This window comes from Chiroxiphia lanceolata, chromosome 1 (assembly GCF_009829145.1).
Source record: "Chiroxiphia lanceolata isolate bChiLan1 chromosome 1, bChiLan1.pri, whole genome shotgun sequence".
Lineage (NCBI taxonomy): Eukaryota > Metazoa > Chordata > Aves > Passeriformes > Pipridae > Chiroxiphia > Chiroxiphia lanceolata.
Genome location: NC_045637.1, coordinates 67,421,122 through 67,437,610, shown reverse-complemented (window position 1 = coordinate 67,437,610; position 16,489 = coordinate 67,421,122). Strand labels below are relative to the sequence as shown.

Here is a 16,489-nt window from a genome sequence, read left to right as displayed (position 1 = left end):
AAAGACTTTAGCAAAAAATACTGAGTAAAAGATATGACAAGCACAGTCTGATGCTCTGAAGAAAAGCATTACTGGAAGCACTGGTTAGATTAATTAAAAATCACATTTTTGTTTATCATGTGCTCTATCCAGAACTCCACAGAGCCCAAAATATCCCATAAACTTTTCCAGTTTTTATAGAAGCCTGCAGCAGTAGCTTGACACTGACAGCCTGACTAGAGAAAACTGAGGGTAGGCATTCTAGGACCGAAAACTTAAAAGCATTAAAGCTGAACTCTAAATAATTTGGCCACAGTGCTACCAACCATATTGAATACAGAAAATACATGGAAAAAACTTTAAGAGAAGAAATGTGTTTTATCAACCTACTTGACTTATTATTTGGCAGTTTTTTTAATGCAAGCATGAATGAAAAATTCAGTGATAAAGAGAAACTTTACGTCTGACAGTGTCATCTGAAACCATATCGTCCAAGCACCTCAAACTGCCAGCACCTAAGTTATATGAACCTTTGCTCTGTCTTTTTAGGAGAGAAATTGTAGCCCAAACACTGCAATATCAGCTGAAGAACAGATTTTTGTTCTTACTGGAAATTATTCTTTGGAGAGACCAGTATTTTTGGTTATCCTATATAATTAGACTACAAAATGCATTTGAACAGCTGGTGATCACCTGAGAGCTGCAAGAATTTCCTGCTAACAAATCGCCCTTCCAAAACAGAAGATCACTAATTGGTAATAAATCCTCCCATGGATCCAACAGATCTTTGCAGGATTTATAATATATAAAGAACAGAATAAACTAAAAAAGCAGAAAAATAGAAAAAGAACACACAAGTTCCTAGTTCCCTATTGTAATATTCAGCTGTTTTGGTTCCACTTCAGGACAGCAATCTTATTCAGGAAATAGCTTAACTGTTTGCTTACCCTTCACTGAAGGCAAGAAGTTGTATGAGCAAAACAAAACATTCTCTTTAATCAAAGATTCAGCTACCTTTTACATACTGACAGGTATTAAAGGGTAAGCTCAGCTAACTAGGTAGCCGATATTTCAAAATAATCAACACCTTCCACTCAAAATACCTCTGATAGGTCCAAAATAATGGCAACTAACTCCATGCTTCACTCTGAGATGCAGCACATGACTTCAGGTCCTCAGCCCATTTTTCCCCTTCCTCTGGGTATTCGCCATTGTAGTAATAGTCACACATGTGCCCTGCAGTGAGTCCCTGTCTTCTCACGGATGTCCCCTGTACACTGTCAAGTGCTGTACTCCTCACTTTTCAACTTCCTGATTCTAGCACATGTTGTTAGAATCCCAATTAAAAAAAGTTGCAACAACAAAATGACTGTGTGGTCTGCCTTGGATGGAGAGTCGCAGATGGTTCTAAACAGTCAGGGCTGGTTTGTTGCTAATACTGACACTGGAGATGAGCATGGAAGAACATACTCATGTCTGTTCTCAGCACTTAGCCTTGAGACCTGTGCAGACCATCCCCTGCTATTATTTCAAAGAGGCTGAAGGAATTGTCACATAATTACAAGCAACTGAATAGAGAAGTTCAGACAAAGTCTGCCTGCTCTGCTTTCATCTGACACATGAGAAGAGTGGTTCAATTTGGCTCCCTCCGATTACGCCTGAGTTCTCTGCTGAAGACCCAGCAGATACGACATAGGCCGCAGGGACGATCCACATCCCACTAGGATCAGCAGCAGGAGGACAGGCAGGGCATTCAAATGTCACTGAACACCTATATTCAGGCAACCAATACAGTGCAGTAAAGCAAGTGATGACACTTACTACGAAGTAAAACGACGTAGGTTAGCATCTGTGGCAGTGAGCAGTACTGCATTATATAGTTTCTAACATGATTTCCAGAAGTTGCCTGGCTGTCTCTGAGTACTGAGACAAATTAGAAGAGGGAGGACAGAAAGAAAGCAGGGAGACCATGATTTTACTGATAGATGCTAGCATACACCTTCATTACCAGCATGGCAGATGGTGATGCATCCCAGCATCATTCAATATGAGGTTCTCTACCTGTCACAAGCAAGGATCATTGCACAGTACAGACAGTACTTGGCATTGTCCTATCCGCTTTAGGCCATTGTTCTTACTGTAAATAAAAATATCCACTGCAAAAACAGTTTGTTGTTGTTTTTTTTTTTAATTTCAGAATTTTCTTTAAAACATTTTTCGCTGCATTTCTCCCATTTTTCACAGTAATGTCATCATGAAGGCTAGTACAGTTTTTGAACACATTAAAGGAATCACTGAATAGGTTTTAAATTATGTAAGTTTAAAAATGTTAGTGGTCTTACATGTAATTTATCCACTGATCACCAGGAATTTACATTGTATTTTAAATTACAAGCTAATTTGTCTTCTCTGTTGAGATGCAATTTTTTTGTACTCTGAAATCTCCTGCAAGAATAATAAAGTTATTAATGTTTAAAGTCCTAACCTCTTTCACTAGGCACATTGCATTATATAATTATGCAAAATTCAATGACATGAGAGATGTTCATGTTTAAAAATGCATGTTTAAAACAGATTTCTGTGTTGGAAAAGTAGAAGAAAGGGGTCTAGGATAGAGGTTACTCCTGTGCTTCTCCCCATTTAATAAAATAATTGTAGGGAAAAGAAAACACATTTAAGAAGTTGAATTAGAATATTCTGCCCTCTGCTTCCTGCATCATGTGTACAAAACTCATGGAACAACACTGAATAGAGACTGTCCCATGGCCAGGAACACTCTATAAAATGCTGCAGGAATTATCTGACCTGCAGTGAGCTGATGATCTTCATGCCAAGCTTCATCCTTCCAGCTGCCAAAGCACTCTGCGCTCTCATTTTCTCTGGAGGTCAAGCACCTCTCATACTAAATCACTTAGAATAGAACAGAGAAATCAGAGTTTAGCAGAGGAGGAGATTATGTGACTCTAAAGAGGAGATCAAACAGCTGGGAGTTTGTACTCACATCCTCCTCAAGTTTGTCCTCCTGTCACTAATCATCTGTCCTGTGACCAGCAAGTCAGTGGGCAGATTTCACTGGCAGATGGGCTGGGTCCTGCACACATGGCTAGGTGGAATTTTCCATTGCACATATTATTTTAGGAAAATGCAAGTGATCATGTAGTTACAATAAAGCCTATTTACTGCATGTGCTAAAGGTCTGACCCCCCATACCAGCTGGAGGCCTGCACTTGAACCTACAGATCTATGAGCTTCTGATCTCAAGTATCGAAGTATCACAAGATGAATGAATTTATTACAGCCCAGTATTTAAACTATTTTCATCTTTTCACATCTGCTAGCTTAGAGTTACCCCATAGCCGAATAAAATGGAGATCAAATTGAAAATATTGTTCTCAATTTCCAACAACTACAAAGAATCTAGAGGTATTTTAGATTTAAAACATGAAACTGAATTTCAATTCTTTGATTGCAACCAAAGACTAAGGAAACAACAAGTTACATGATTATTACTTCGGAAGTTTATGAGTTTATTGAAGTAAGGAGATAATACAATGGTAAGTGTGAAGTCTGTATGACAAAGATGACTAAGCAAATGGCAAAGGAATAGTTTTGTATACAATTCAGTCCTTTCAAGATAAAGCCTAGAGATTCTGGTACAATCATTATTTTAGAAGGCAAAATGATTTCCAGGACTTCATTCCCTTTAATTGTGGTGAGGTTTCTCTAGCACATCTTGTTTCAAACTCCAGTGCATGTAGCATGGGTTGTTTTTCCTGCTTCAAGGTGGTATATATATATTTAATTGCCTATTACTTTTTGGCAATACAAGCTCTGACAGTGCTTAGCTTACTTGGTTCTAATGTGTTTGATGCTTTGTCAGAAAAAAAAAAAAGGACTTCAAAAATTACTCTAGGCATGAAAATTAAGCCTCATAATGTAATTGCAGTTTTAATATCTATTTTTAAATTATTCAGATCAGCTAGTGTTAGCTCCACAATCCAGGTTGCCTTGGGTTCCTCTTGTAGTCAATGAAAAGAGATAGAAATATCCAGGAACAATTTATGTTTCCTGCTGCAGATGCCTATTTTATGATAAAATGAATTAGCAGATCTGCATCTCTCACTGCTTACAGAACAATATGCAATTTTAGAAGCATAAACTGAGGTAAGATGAACCCTGTTTTCACTCTAGGCCCATTAACACATGCCTAGCACAAGAAGTGTGCAAGAGGCATGGGGATTTTCCCCCTCCATGTAAAATTGCAGTTCTGTCTGTCAGGGGGTAGTACCAGGTTTGTGTGAATTTATCACTCAGAGTCATTTCCCCTCATAGAGCTTGAAGAGAAGAAACCTGGCTCGGCTTGTGGGGAAACATAAGTTTTCTTTCATGCTGAGGTATGTCTTACCTGCTCCTGGGCAAAATCACTTCAAAGCCTTCTTAGCACTGAATGTTGTGGCGTGTATCTCACAACACCAGCCTGCATGTTAAAAATAGAATTTAACCCCAAAGGGGCCTGAATAGTGTTACAACTTATTTCAGCAGCTCCTATAGTGGGCTTCTGTAACACAGCTATAAAACCCGCAACACTTAAACAAAGGTTAAAAATTTTCACATGAAATGGGCAATTAATTTGATTTTCTAAACAGTTTGATCTAGTGGGAGGTTAATTAGGGGTGGAAATTGCTTGTTCAGGTCTCATTTAATGCTCAGGATTGTGTCTCTGAATTAAAGACATCATAAGCCAAATCAAATTTAAGAATACAGATGTTTTGTTGATCATTTAACAGTGTTTAATTGGCCAATCTCTTTTTGCATTAAGAAGAAAAAAACCAACCCAAACATGATCAAATTAGCTGAGAAGCCCTATTTGAAAGGCAGGGGATTTGTCTCTGGATTTGGTCCCAATTCTCGCTCAGATATGAGACAGTGGCCTACACCAGTAAGTTTTCATAAGAAAAGTTATATCATTATTGACATTCATTAAATCACTTTCCAGTATGTTACTAAGCAGAGTCACATTCCAGGTCATGTGTGGGCCATACACCTATTTCATCGTGCACTATTTCAAAAAAAAGTCACTGCTAAGGTGATGATATTATTAACTTTGTAAAAAAGCAATTAAAATCTTCAAAGAGTGAACTTTCAAATAGTGCAGCAACACTTAAATGTCATATTTCTGTTGCAAATGTATTTTTAATGATAACATTTCTTTGTAATGTAAATCAGCTGCCTCTCAATTATAACGTTAATCAAGTTATTTCTCAATTGCTGCCTACCCATCAATGCCTACAAGTCCATCACATGTCATTCTGTAAAAGCACACTAATTACTTGATTATATTTTAGTCAAGTTTTGCAAATTCAACTATTTTCTTCAAGACAGTATACTATGTGCAGATTTGGCTCTCGTGGGGGAGGAGAAAGCAGAAGACAAATTTGCACTCTAACTTCAGCCTACTTGAAAATCCTTCAAAGTACCCTAACACGCAGGACTTGATCCTAGAAGTTGCAAAAAAGGAGACATGGGTACCCACACATTGCTTCCTAATATCTCATGCACATGGCCAAGAGGGGTAAGGAAAAACACTAGGATGAGCTGAATAAATACTTCAGAATGATTCAAAGCACATACCTCAAATGCAGAGCAGGATTTGATTGGGTAGAGGTAAATGCTGGCAACAGTGATGGGCTTCCCACCTTTCCTACATGTTGGCACTGCAGTCTCAGAAACAGCTGCCCTTATGCTTTCAGCCTTGGTCTCCAGTGGCTGCCAGTTGACAGTTGTCTTTGTCGCAGACAGATTACTCCTGAGTTCTCCATCTGAGATTTGTAGTATTGGAGACAATTTGTCTGCATTGTTAAAGGAAGGGAGGTCATCTGGAACAGACTCTATTGTCAGCTTTGTAACAGACTTGAAAGGAGTCTCAGTGTCCGATTTGGAAAGTCTGGTGGCTATGATAAAATTCAAAAAGGTCTGTGCATCTTCAAAAGAAGACATGTAGCCAAAGGATATTCTCACAGAGCCAGTGGGACGTCCATCAACTAGGTCTATATCATCTCCACAGACATGGCCAGCCTGGTTTGAAACAGGAAAAAAACCAGAGAACTGTGATGACACTTTGCTTTATTTCCCTCTAATTTCACCTAGCTATTAATGAGTCTCTTAATTCTCACCTGAAAAACTCTTGTAAAAAATACAAGGCTAACTCATGAATACAGAGAGAAAATGGAGAAAAAAAATTCCCAACTATCTTATGATTTACTCAAATTGAGAGAAGATAATTTTGAGCTGCTTGTCCTATTCTACTCTAAGGAAAGAGATGTTTCTCACAAACATATCAATTATCACAAAAGGGTTGTATGTCCCACAATTGCCTGCTAGCTACAGCAGTCTCCAGGGATATTCCAGTCTCACCTGCATAGTTCACTGGGGTTTAAACTGGGTTATTATATTCAGATAAGTGCACAAACCATGAAACAGCTGATTTTTATGGGTCAGTTTTCTTGATATTCACTGTCAGAACAGTTCCATTTTATACCACTAGTGGCTTATTTATGGCTTGTGTTAAATAGTCCAAATGACAGAGAACTAGTCTGGGATATTAGCAGAGACTTGAATCTAGAGCTCAAACATCCAAAGTGACATTCCTTGTCATTGGAATAAGCAGCAAATCTCTCTTGCTGATCCAGTCAACATATTGCTTTCAGGATGGAGGGAACTAGCCTCTTCTCTAGCACTTCCTCCTTTGAAGAACACAAATTTCCACTTGCAAAACTTTTGCTGAAAAATCCCTATATTGTCACTTCTACTTGACATGTCTTTCATATGACACTCTACGGAAAACTCTCCCTTAAGACCAGAAGTTTCTCATACCGTAAGTCAGTCAGTGAGTTCTGCCACTCACCACCAGGGAAGTAAGCCAGAGTCCCCCTTTGTTCATCCATCTAATATTAGCTCATCAATGAACATAAGATTTAGTCCTAACTCAGCATTCTATTCCTCTAAGTGCAGCAGCAGTTGGTTTTTTTCCTCAGAATTTAATTTATTTACACATTTCAGTTACATTAAAAATGGATGTGTGAATAGTTTATTTACGTGAGGGGTTTTTTTAAGTAAAAAATGTCACAGTACAATGAACACAGGTCCCATTTATGCAAAAAGAAATCAAAAAATCTACATCTATGTCAAAGCATGCAATACAGTAGTAAATATTTTAGTGCAGTGTGATGTAGTTTTTATCCTTGACAACAGAGCAGAAGCAATAATTGTGAAATTAGGTTGCATCTGTTAATATACTCTTCTGTAACCGTTCTGCCAAATATTGCTTGATTGACTAAGGGGAGAGGTTCCTGCCGTGCAAATAAGTAAATGAGTTCCTATGTTCATCATGGCTGGGCTTTGCGAAGAAAGATTTGGGAAGGGCTCTACCCACATTTGCTACAGGCGCACTGGTGGCTAAAGAGGCCAATGCGAGATAGACAAGATCGGTTGCAAAAGGCACAGCAGAAAGACTCCTTGGATGGTATCGGCAGGATACAATTCTTTCTGCGTTGTCTTTTCTCTTCAGTGGTGATCCTGCGTGCGTTCTCAAAGGAAGCAGCAGCGTTATGAATTGTGTGTCTCCAGACCTCCCGATTGGAGGCCAGGGTAGACCAGCAATGAAGACGAATGTGGCCAAAGCTGAGATGTTGCTTCAGGGAGTCCTTGTATCTCCTCTTTGGAGCTCCTCTCTTGCGGCAGCCAGTGGCATGATCTTGGGGAGGTGGTAGTCCTTCATCCTTGAGACGTGTCCTGCCCAACACAGCTGTGTTCTCAGCAACATGGCCTCAATACTCGTAAGTGCTGCCTGTTCTAGAACAGATGTGTTAGTTCCTATGTAACACGCTAAGGAAACTAACCATGCTTTTCCAGGGACCCTTGAGGACAGAAAGTCCCCCATCATAAGAATTTTATACATGTAAATCTTCATCAGGGAAGGAAGAGTACAGTCAGCACGCTGGGAAAAGATGAAACCGAAGAATATGTGCAAATAATGTGATAAAAAGATGCCCTCCACTACACAGTAATGTTGTCAATAACTCATCCTGATACTTCTCAAACAACTGATGGGAATGGAATGTCCCAAAATAATGACTGTATGACTGTATAACCTCATCATGCAACTTTTTGCAGTTTAAGTGTCTCTCTATAAAACTTTGACCTATCCCCATTTAAATGATACAGACCTAAAAGAGGTCACTCACTCCTTAGCAAAATCCTCCTTGTATTAGGACATCTAAGAGCATCGCAGCTGATAATTTGGCATTTTTCACTTCAGCAGAAGGGTAGACCCTTTTTTCCTTTCTCAGAGGAGAGAGCTTCCATGGTAAATCAAAGCACCATTTTGTCAAGGAATGCATTAAAGACCTCCCTGCCTTTAAGAACTTATCTTATCAGTCCTGCATGTAAATGTATTTGCAAAAGTTATCTAAATGTCTCTGGGAAATTATGAGGGAGCTATAATATCAGTATAGCCATTAGATTTATTTTTTTTACCTTTTGAATAACACCATTAATACAATTTTTGATTGCTCTGAATTAATTTAGTGTAATTTCAAACTCTGACAAATATGCAGACAGGAAGCCTCCCCCACTTCACTGTAATACATCCTGCTATAGATCTTTTAATGAGAATTTATGGAAAATATTAGTAATATTGCAAACAGTCTTTACATTCATGTTCTAACAATTACACCAGTGATCTAAGTAGATGTCATCTAAATTTAATGCATTCTCTGAGATTCACTGTATGTTCCCATTTATTGTTTCTTGTCCAATTTGCATACATATTTTAAACTGTAACACCCAACAGCAATAGGCCTACAATGTTTGAACATTATGAAGTACAATTAAGGATACCTAAGGAACAACATGAGATGAATTGTCCAGGAATTTCTGTTCCACAGGAAGTCTGGATTTCATGTTACTCCAAATCAGAACAAGTACAATTTCCTATTTTCCAATGAAATAAGCAACAAATACTTCCTTGGGTCCATCAAATGATTTTGTTTCAACACCTAATTTCAATGAATTGAATTTCAGTTAATTTAGTTCTTTAACATGGCAGGTGAGTCAAAAAGCCAGAGAAAGCAACTCAAATTTACCTTCATTCCTAAAAGTCACAGAGACTTTAAAACCATGGAACAGGATGCACTTACTTTATCTTTTAAATACTTTTTTTTTACACAGAGGCAGATTTTCTGCTCCACTTCAAACCTCCCACCTTCAGGAAATTCAGAAATGACAGCCAGAAGATGTCTTCTGGGTCACTGAGTATTTTCCACAGACAATATATCTATCAAGTAATCACATTGAGAAACTAACCTGCAGGTTCCTTCGGATGTCCTCATTGCTTATATCCAAATGCATCTGGCAGGCTCCTGTGTTACAGAAGCAACCCGTGCGGACATGTATGTTGTGGAGACTGGCCATCTTGTCCACCTTCCCAATTCAGCAGTAGATATAGGAGCAGAATGAAAAATAAACATTTCAAAGTTGTGGTCAACAAGATACAATGTTTTAAAGGTAGAAATCAATGACGGTAAATGATGTCTCTAAATTATTAACAACTTACTGTAGCTTTTACCATTCCCATACAGATTTAGGAGTTTTCAGCTCTGTTATTTCAGCTAGAAGAAAACAGTCATAGAAGCAGAAATGCTTACCCTGGCACTGTGAGACTACTACATACAAAACACACACAAACAGGGCATATAGGTTCAGGTCATGATCCTGTAAATGCCAATACATTTGCTTAATTTTAAACCTGTGAACAGGTTTATTCACATCAGTAGTGTTAATTACAGACCTTCAGCAAAGTGTCACTTGGTGTCTTGACAGAATCACCACCTACAACTGCTTCTGCGGAGACTGAAGAGAGGCCTGGGGCACCTTTTCAGTTAGCTAAAGAAAACTCTGTTCTCTGGTGATCTGAAACTGCAATCCTCATTACATAAACTGACAGTATCTATGGGATTTTGGAACACAAGTGCTGGAAGGATTGGCCTGTCAGTAGGCAATAACATCTGACATAAAAGACAGTGAACTAGAATGCCTCCTTGAGTCTTGCACATACAACCACCAAGTCTACCAAGTCCCTGGTGTATTTTCCCCTTGTGCTGTGCTGTTTGGTGTTATACCATTTCTCTATCGTCCACTAAATAATGAATAGGCAGAAATACAGTACTTGATGACAAACTGGCATGAATGGGAAGGAATGAAAACGATGTGCAAAGAGAACAGAAGCACAAGTCCATGCGTGCCTCAGAAGGAGATGCATATATGGGAAGATGGCACTGCAGAGGATACGGACTGTCAGGGTTTCATAGCACAGCTAAGAAACAAGGGAAGCACACCACAGGGATCCTCTTAGCACAGCTAAGAAACCATGGAAGCTCACTGCAGGGAACTGTAAATGCTTTATATTGATTTCAAAATGCAACAACAGCAGTTGGTAAGGTTAGCTGAGCTGCCACCAGTTATTTCCTAGACAAAAAATGATGAACATTTCTGATCAGGACTGACAGAAAGGACAGTCAAATGCACGAAATCTGACACGTCCTACCACAGACTTCCAGAACAATCTTGCACAAGTTGCACCCTCTGTGCTTTTGCTCCTTTTCTACAAAATGGAATGCTGAGACCTCCAAGAATAACCATGCTGCAGACTGAGAGGACCCCACTCTATCAGTGACAGAATCCTCCTCGCAGAAAGCTTGGGCTCAGCTGCATGCAGAGTGACAGCTCAGCCTAGAACTGCAGGAATGGAAGTGTCAACAACATCATACTAACCACTTCCCTAACTTTGAGCTCATACTTTATCTGTCTGAGGTATCAATTCAACCTAGGTAAATATTCAACCTAGCTTTTCTGGCCTGTTTAATTCCTATTGGCTTTTATTATTTTTTACATAAATTCCCTCTGTACAGGATAGTGGCCAAATATATATATAGCAAATACTTCCTGGTATAATTTAGTCTATCTTCTATCTCAGCATCATCAATATTTTGATGTCAGTCTATCTTCTGACATCTCCAAGTTTAACTGTCTAAGACACCAAGCACTTTTAAATTCACTATCTTGGCAGCTTGAAAAAACAAGACTTCTGCTAGAACTTACTCTGTGCTGAAATAATTCAACCTAAATAGTATTTAGCTCTTGGGGTTTTTTTGGTTTCTTTTTCACGTGTGGAGCACAAGGTTCTCCCTACAAAAATGTGCTGTATATACAGTAGAAATTCTACATTGCTGTAGTGCACAAGTTCTCAAGTTCACACTTACATATGTTCAGCACCAGTAGTTCAGTTCAAAATGGTTTGGTTCTCCAACAGAGATACAATCAAAATAACTCCATGTATGCAGACTTGGAAAGCAGAGAAAAGAATCAGTCCCAAGATCTCTATTCATAATTAATGCCTTGGAGAATATCCTGTGTTGAAAGCATGCTTCTCAAACTGAAGTTACAGTAAAAGGCATCTATTGAGAAAGACTGTTGTGGTGTCCCTAGCTTTGTTTTGTCATAAGACTTCAATCTGGGAACAGTGACATTTTCTTGATGTCTTTTTTCCTTTAGATGAGAAAAGTTGTCATCCTGCCATAACATTGTTTGTCATGGTGCTAGTGACTTGTGGGCGGATCTATCATTCTGTTAATGATGACAAGCAAGGAAAAAATCATGACAGACACTTCACTACTGAAATCGTACAGTGTTTGGGTTTATTTACTTAGTATACAAAAAGCTTTAAAATATACAATCTTTTTATTATTAATACTTTTTTGAAGAAACATTGCTGGGGCAGCCTTGCTTATCGAAGTGTAGGTAGTGTAATGAAGTTTCCATGACACAACTTCAAGAAATTGCAAACGAGATTATCTTTTTAAATTTTTTTTTTAATTTTGGCAAATAAATAATTACTCTTCCTTAGTGAATGGTAATTCCATTCTAGCCAAGCAACCTAATACCCTTCTACACTAATACTTTAATTGTTGTATACATTAATCTGTACAGTAGACAAGGTTTATTGATACATTGAAACATATGATCATTAAAGGAATATGGGAATTGTGATTCAGGATGTCCTGGGTTACACAAGAATTCAGGTATCCACTTTTTATCTTATCCCTAAATATGTCTACTAATTTGGACTGTGATGGGAACTTGAGATAAGGGTGGTACTATTATCCTAGGAGAAGAATGTATCCACAAGTGTGAAAGACTGGAATACTGATGACTGAGACAATCCAGGTGCAAGCTGATGATGTGCAAAGTAGCGATCCAAGTGCTGAGGGTGTGCACACCTCAGGCTACAAGCTGGGTGTTGTTTCTTTGCCCTTACATGAATGACTCAGCTGTAATAACTCCTCCCCTGTGAGGAAGCATCAGGACAATTCACACATGGCCTGAAGATATTCATCTCTGCTGATGGACCTTAATAGATCCATAACAGGCAGCTGTAATATCTCAGAAGGTGTCAAAGACTCCTTTGATCCTGTGATCCAGTATTACATCATCTAGTGTAGAAATCCCTGCTCCAGAGGAGGTACTGGGTGCATTCCCAGTTAGCCTAAGCCAAATAAAAGACCACACTTGAACTTTACTCAACACTGGGTTGTCTTCCCTTCCACACAGGACTTTTTCCTTACAACCCGGGGCTTCTACCACCACTGTGATGGATCGACTACAATGTCGACAGGACTACAACCATCGCTTCACCCAACAGAGGTTGCAGCAGCCAGGTCTTGTCGCTGAACCCAGCAGGTGTCTTGCAGGTCCTTCCAGCCATCTGGGGGCATCTTCAGCCCTGCTCAAACTGCCTGTACCAGCACTGCAGCCTCAATCCAGCAGTGACTCTCCAGCTGTTCCTGCCAGATTTTCTGGGCGCAGGGGAGGCAAACCATATGGAAAGGTGACCATCTTGTCTCTGTCCCTTTGCCACGTGTGTGTTTTCCAGGTGGGGGAGACTGGCCACCACCTTGATTTGATCTGCTGGGTGGGGCTTGAGAAGTTTCTCCTCATTGGTTGGTTTAACCCAGTTTTATCACTTTTGTTATTAACGTTTCTTCTTGGTAAAGAGTAATTTTTTCACTTACATCCAGGCATATTTGGTGGCTCTGTACTGGAGAAATTCATGGCATTGAATCCAAGGGAGGAGGCTTCTGTCCAAGACCTCTGTCCCTCCAAATTGTATCAAACCAAGACACAAGAGAACAAAGATAAGTTATGCATAGCTTTAGTATTAACTGAACTTCATTATCACCAATGTGATAATGTATGCAGGTCTTGGGAATGTGATGTACATATTGGAAACAATGACACTACATAAAGAATCAGTAAAGGTGGCACTGCAAAATGTCTGTCCCTTGCATGCATGCTTGGCTTTCCCTTGGACATATGTTTTGATTTCTTCTTCTTTAGCTTCACCCTAGAAATATGCTACTTGGGCAGTTAATTTAATCTCTCTCTGCAGTGCTACCACATAGCAAAACAAATAGAACATAAAACATCTGTTACAGTTATTCCAATGAAGAAAAGCTCACTTAAATAAAGCACATCTTTAAAATTGCCATAAGGAGCAATAATGCATATTGAGTTCAGAGTTATGAAATACAGAATGTTGCTTGCAGCTCTGTCTGTAACAGTGGCAGCTGACTTTTGGGAACCAGTAATACATTCATCAGTGAAGGCACAGAAGCATGAATGGTACCAGTGGTACACAGCTTAATGTACTTGTATTGTCAGTTTTGGTGATTCCCTGGGTATGATATTTGGAACTGTTGGGCCTTAGTCTTTCAGAGCTTAAAGGCAACAATTAAATTGCAAAACACATGCAGAAATCTTGCAGTATTTTTACTGATTTCAGTCAATGAGGACATGATAATTAAGACATCACTACGTAAGTCCCTTCTGCCTCTCAGAGCCCCTTGACACTCATTACTTTCTCTGAAGCTCTTTACTGTGAGCCTGGTCCTGTACGGTGCCTCACACCCCAACACTTCTGATGTCACATAATCTTGACTTTTGACAAGCAAAAGGTTCTTTTCACACTTCCAAGCCATGGTCTTCAATTCTAATAAAGATACGTTAATAAAGCTCGCCCAAACCAATTTTTTAAAACAGTTGTTTTTTTCTCAGTGAGCTTTCTTTTAGTGTTGTCAGATTGATCAAATGTGAACATTTGGGGTTTCTTTCATAGTTCCTTACCTGATAAATACAATTTTTTTTTCATGTAAAAAATATTGAAGTGGAGAGCTTTTCGCCCTCCTCGTTTTAATGCATTACCTTACAGTAGTCCCCTCTTGAATATCCAGTATTCTAGTTGACACCCAGTAGCTGGAAAGCTCTGAAAATAAATGAGCTTCTGGTGTGTTCTGCTTTCTCATTCCCTGTCAAACAGCTGCATCGGTGACTTTTCTGCTTTTGCTAAATGGCTGACTTCTGCTACCCATTTACTTCAGGGCCTCTGGGACAGTCAGCTGAAAGGTGTAAGCTTTTCTCTGGTTTCAGGTTTCATTGAAATAAGTTTGAGAATGATACTTGCTGTAGGAATATATATACTAAGTGAGAGTAACTGCTTACAAACAGCACATAATTTTGCATTATTCCTAATAAACTAAGTCTAAGACTTTCACTAAGAATGATGATTTCTTTAGAAACCCTTGCTGAAGTTATTCCCATAGGATACAATTCTGTAGTTCTTATTCAAGCAAATACTTCTTATTTGTGTAAGTTATTTTACTGAATAGCACAAGAATTATTCCAATGAATAAAGAAACTTTTTGTAATACATCACAAAGTGTCCTGAAAAAACCCAAACATGTAAGTCAATACTGGCAGGTACTGTCCTTCAGGAATTGGGATCGGGACTTCTCATTCTATTTTCAACAGTGTCCAAATATCAGAGCAGTTTGTATGTCTGATGGATTTGCTCATTACAAGAATTTCACTGCACACCACTGATGGCCGGTTATAAAACAGGCTTCATGACGCTGTTCTCCACATCCACTGGTAAATTAATTCACTGATTCATGGTATGGAATTGGAAAGAAAGTAAGCTAGCTCTTTCTGTCATCCAGTATTTGACTGTGAAATGCTGTTGCTGAAGTAAATGCATACTTAATCTTGTTTAATACAATTTAATAAGAAGTAGGTCAGAAAAAAAATCAGCACTTGTTTCCAAATCATTGGGGGGGGGGGGGAGCATTTTAGTTGAGTTACAGTATCATTAAACTGTTTTAACTGCATGGTTTCCTGCAACAAAGGTATTTTTTCCCGCCTCAGGGAAATAATTTCCACCTGGGTAGGATCCCTCAATATTGATGAATCCGACCCTCTTCTCAGTTTTGAGTCTCTAGTTGTTGAGATAGGTTTAAACTAACTGAAGAGTGGATGTAAATCTCTCTTCAGTCTACATCTATTCATCACTCACTCTGAACAAAATCTCCTTGGTAGAAGGCAGTTAAGTATTAGACAGAGATACTGAAATTTACTGAAATTTTCAAATTCAGTGTCCTGATAGTGTAAATGCTAGCTTATTTGGAACCTTGCAGTTGATGTGATAATTTTCTCTGCTAGTTTTAAAGACAATCAAATACCAGGTAAGATTGCAGGGGAGAGAAGCAGCCTCGAAATGACAGCATAATTCAGAATGTGTGAGTTGCCACTCTTCAGGAATTCTCACTTGGAAGATGCGATATACATAGCAAACTGCAGATCCTCCATGCTTAAAGGAGTGACAATAACTTTACATTTCTGACAACCAGAAGCTAGAAGATTTGGGGATGAGGTGGCTCATCCCCAAAGAATGACAGGGAAGAAATCAAATACAGACTTTTTACTACATGATCTCATATTTCATCTGTTTATTTTTTACAGCAGTACATGCAGTGAATTAAGGTATGGACTATCTGAAACATGTAAACTTCATGACTCCAAAATCCAGCTGTTTGAAACTGAACAAGCTGATGAGTAGGCTAAACACCTTGATTTTGTTTTTTTGATTCTTTGTCTCAATGGCCATAGGTCTTTCCAATCAATTACTTTTTTTTTTTCAGTTTAAACTGCATTAATTGACAATGAAAATCTGGTTTGCTATAGTGACACCACGAAAAGGATGGATTCCAGGAAGAAAAGAAAACAAGAGGAACTCAAGCCCTCTGTGGTTTCCTACCTCTGACTTCAGCAGAGTGACTGTGAGTCATAGGAAAAGGTTCATATCTCTACATCCCACTGAGCATTCCCAGCTATTTTGTAGGCTAAAGGCTTTCGGTCGAACTACTGCTAGTCACAGATGCTGAAGCCAGAGGAAAACCACACAGAAGAAGACTTAGCTATAACTCATATCAAGAGAGATAAAAGGGAATGTAGCAGACTAACATAAGTAGAAAGAATGCCTAGGAATTAAAATGTGCAGTGCATGATACTAAGAGTCTAGTGACATAGATTTGTGCCCCAGTCAAAATCTTTTCCACCTTTT

At 38.8% G+C, this 16,489-nt stretch overlaps 1 protein-coding gene across 1 annotated transcript in view; it reads right to left on the bottom strand.

Moving 5' to 3' along the window:
- MOCOS (molybdenum cofactor sulfurase) overlaps nucleotides 1-16,489 on the bottom strand; it is a 210,725-nt gene that overhangs the window by 29,163 nt on the left and 165,073 nt on the right. The window contains 2 exon segments of the mRNA XM_032682306.1: nucleotides 5,611-6,054; nucleotides 9,343-9,459. Of these exon segments, the coding sequence (XP_032538197.1) occupies nucleotides 5,611-6,054; nucleotides 9,343-9,459 (561 nt within the window).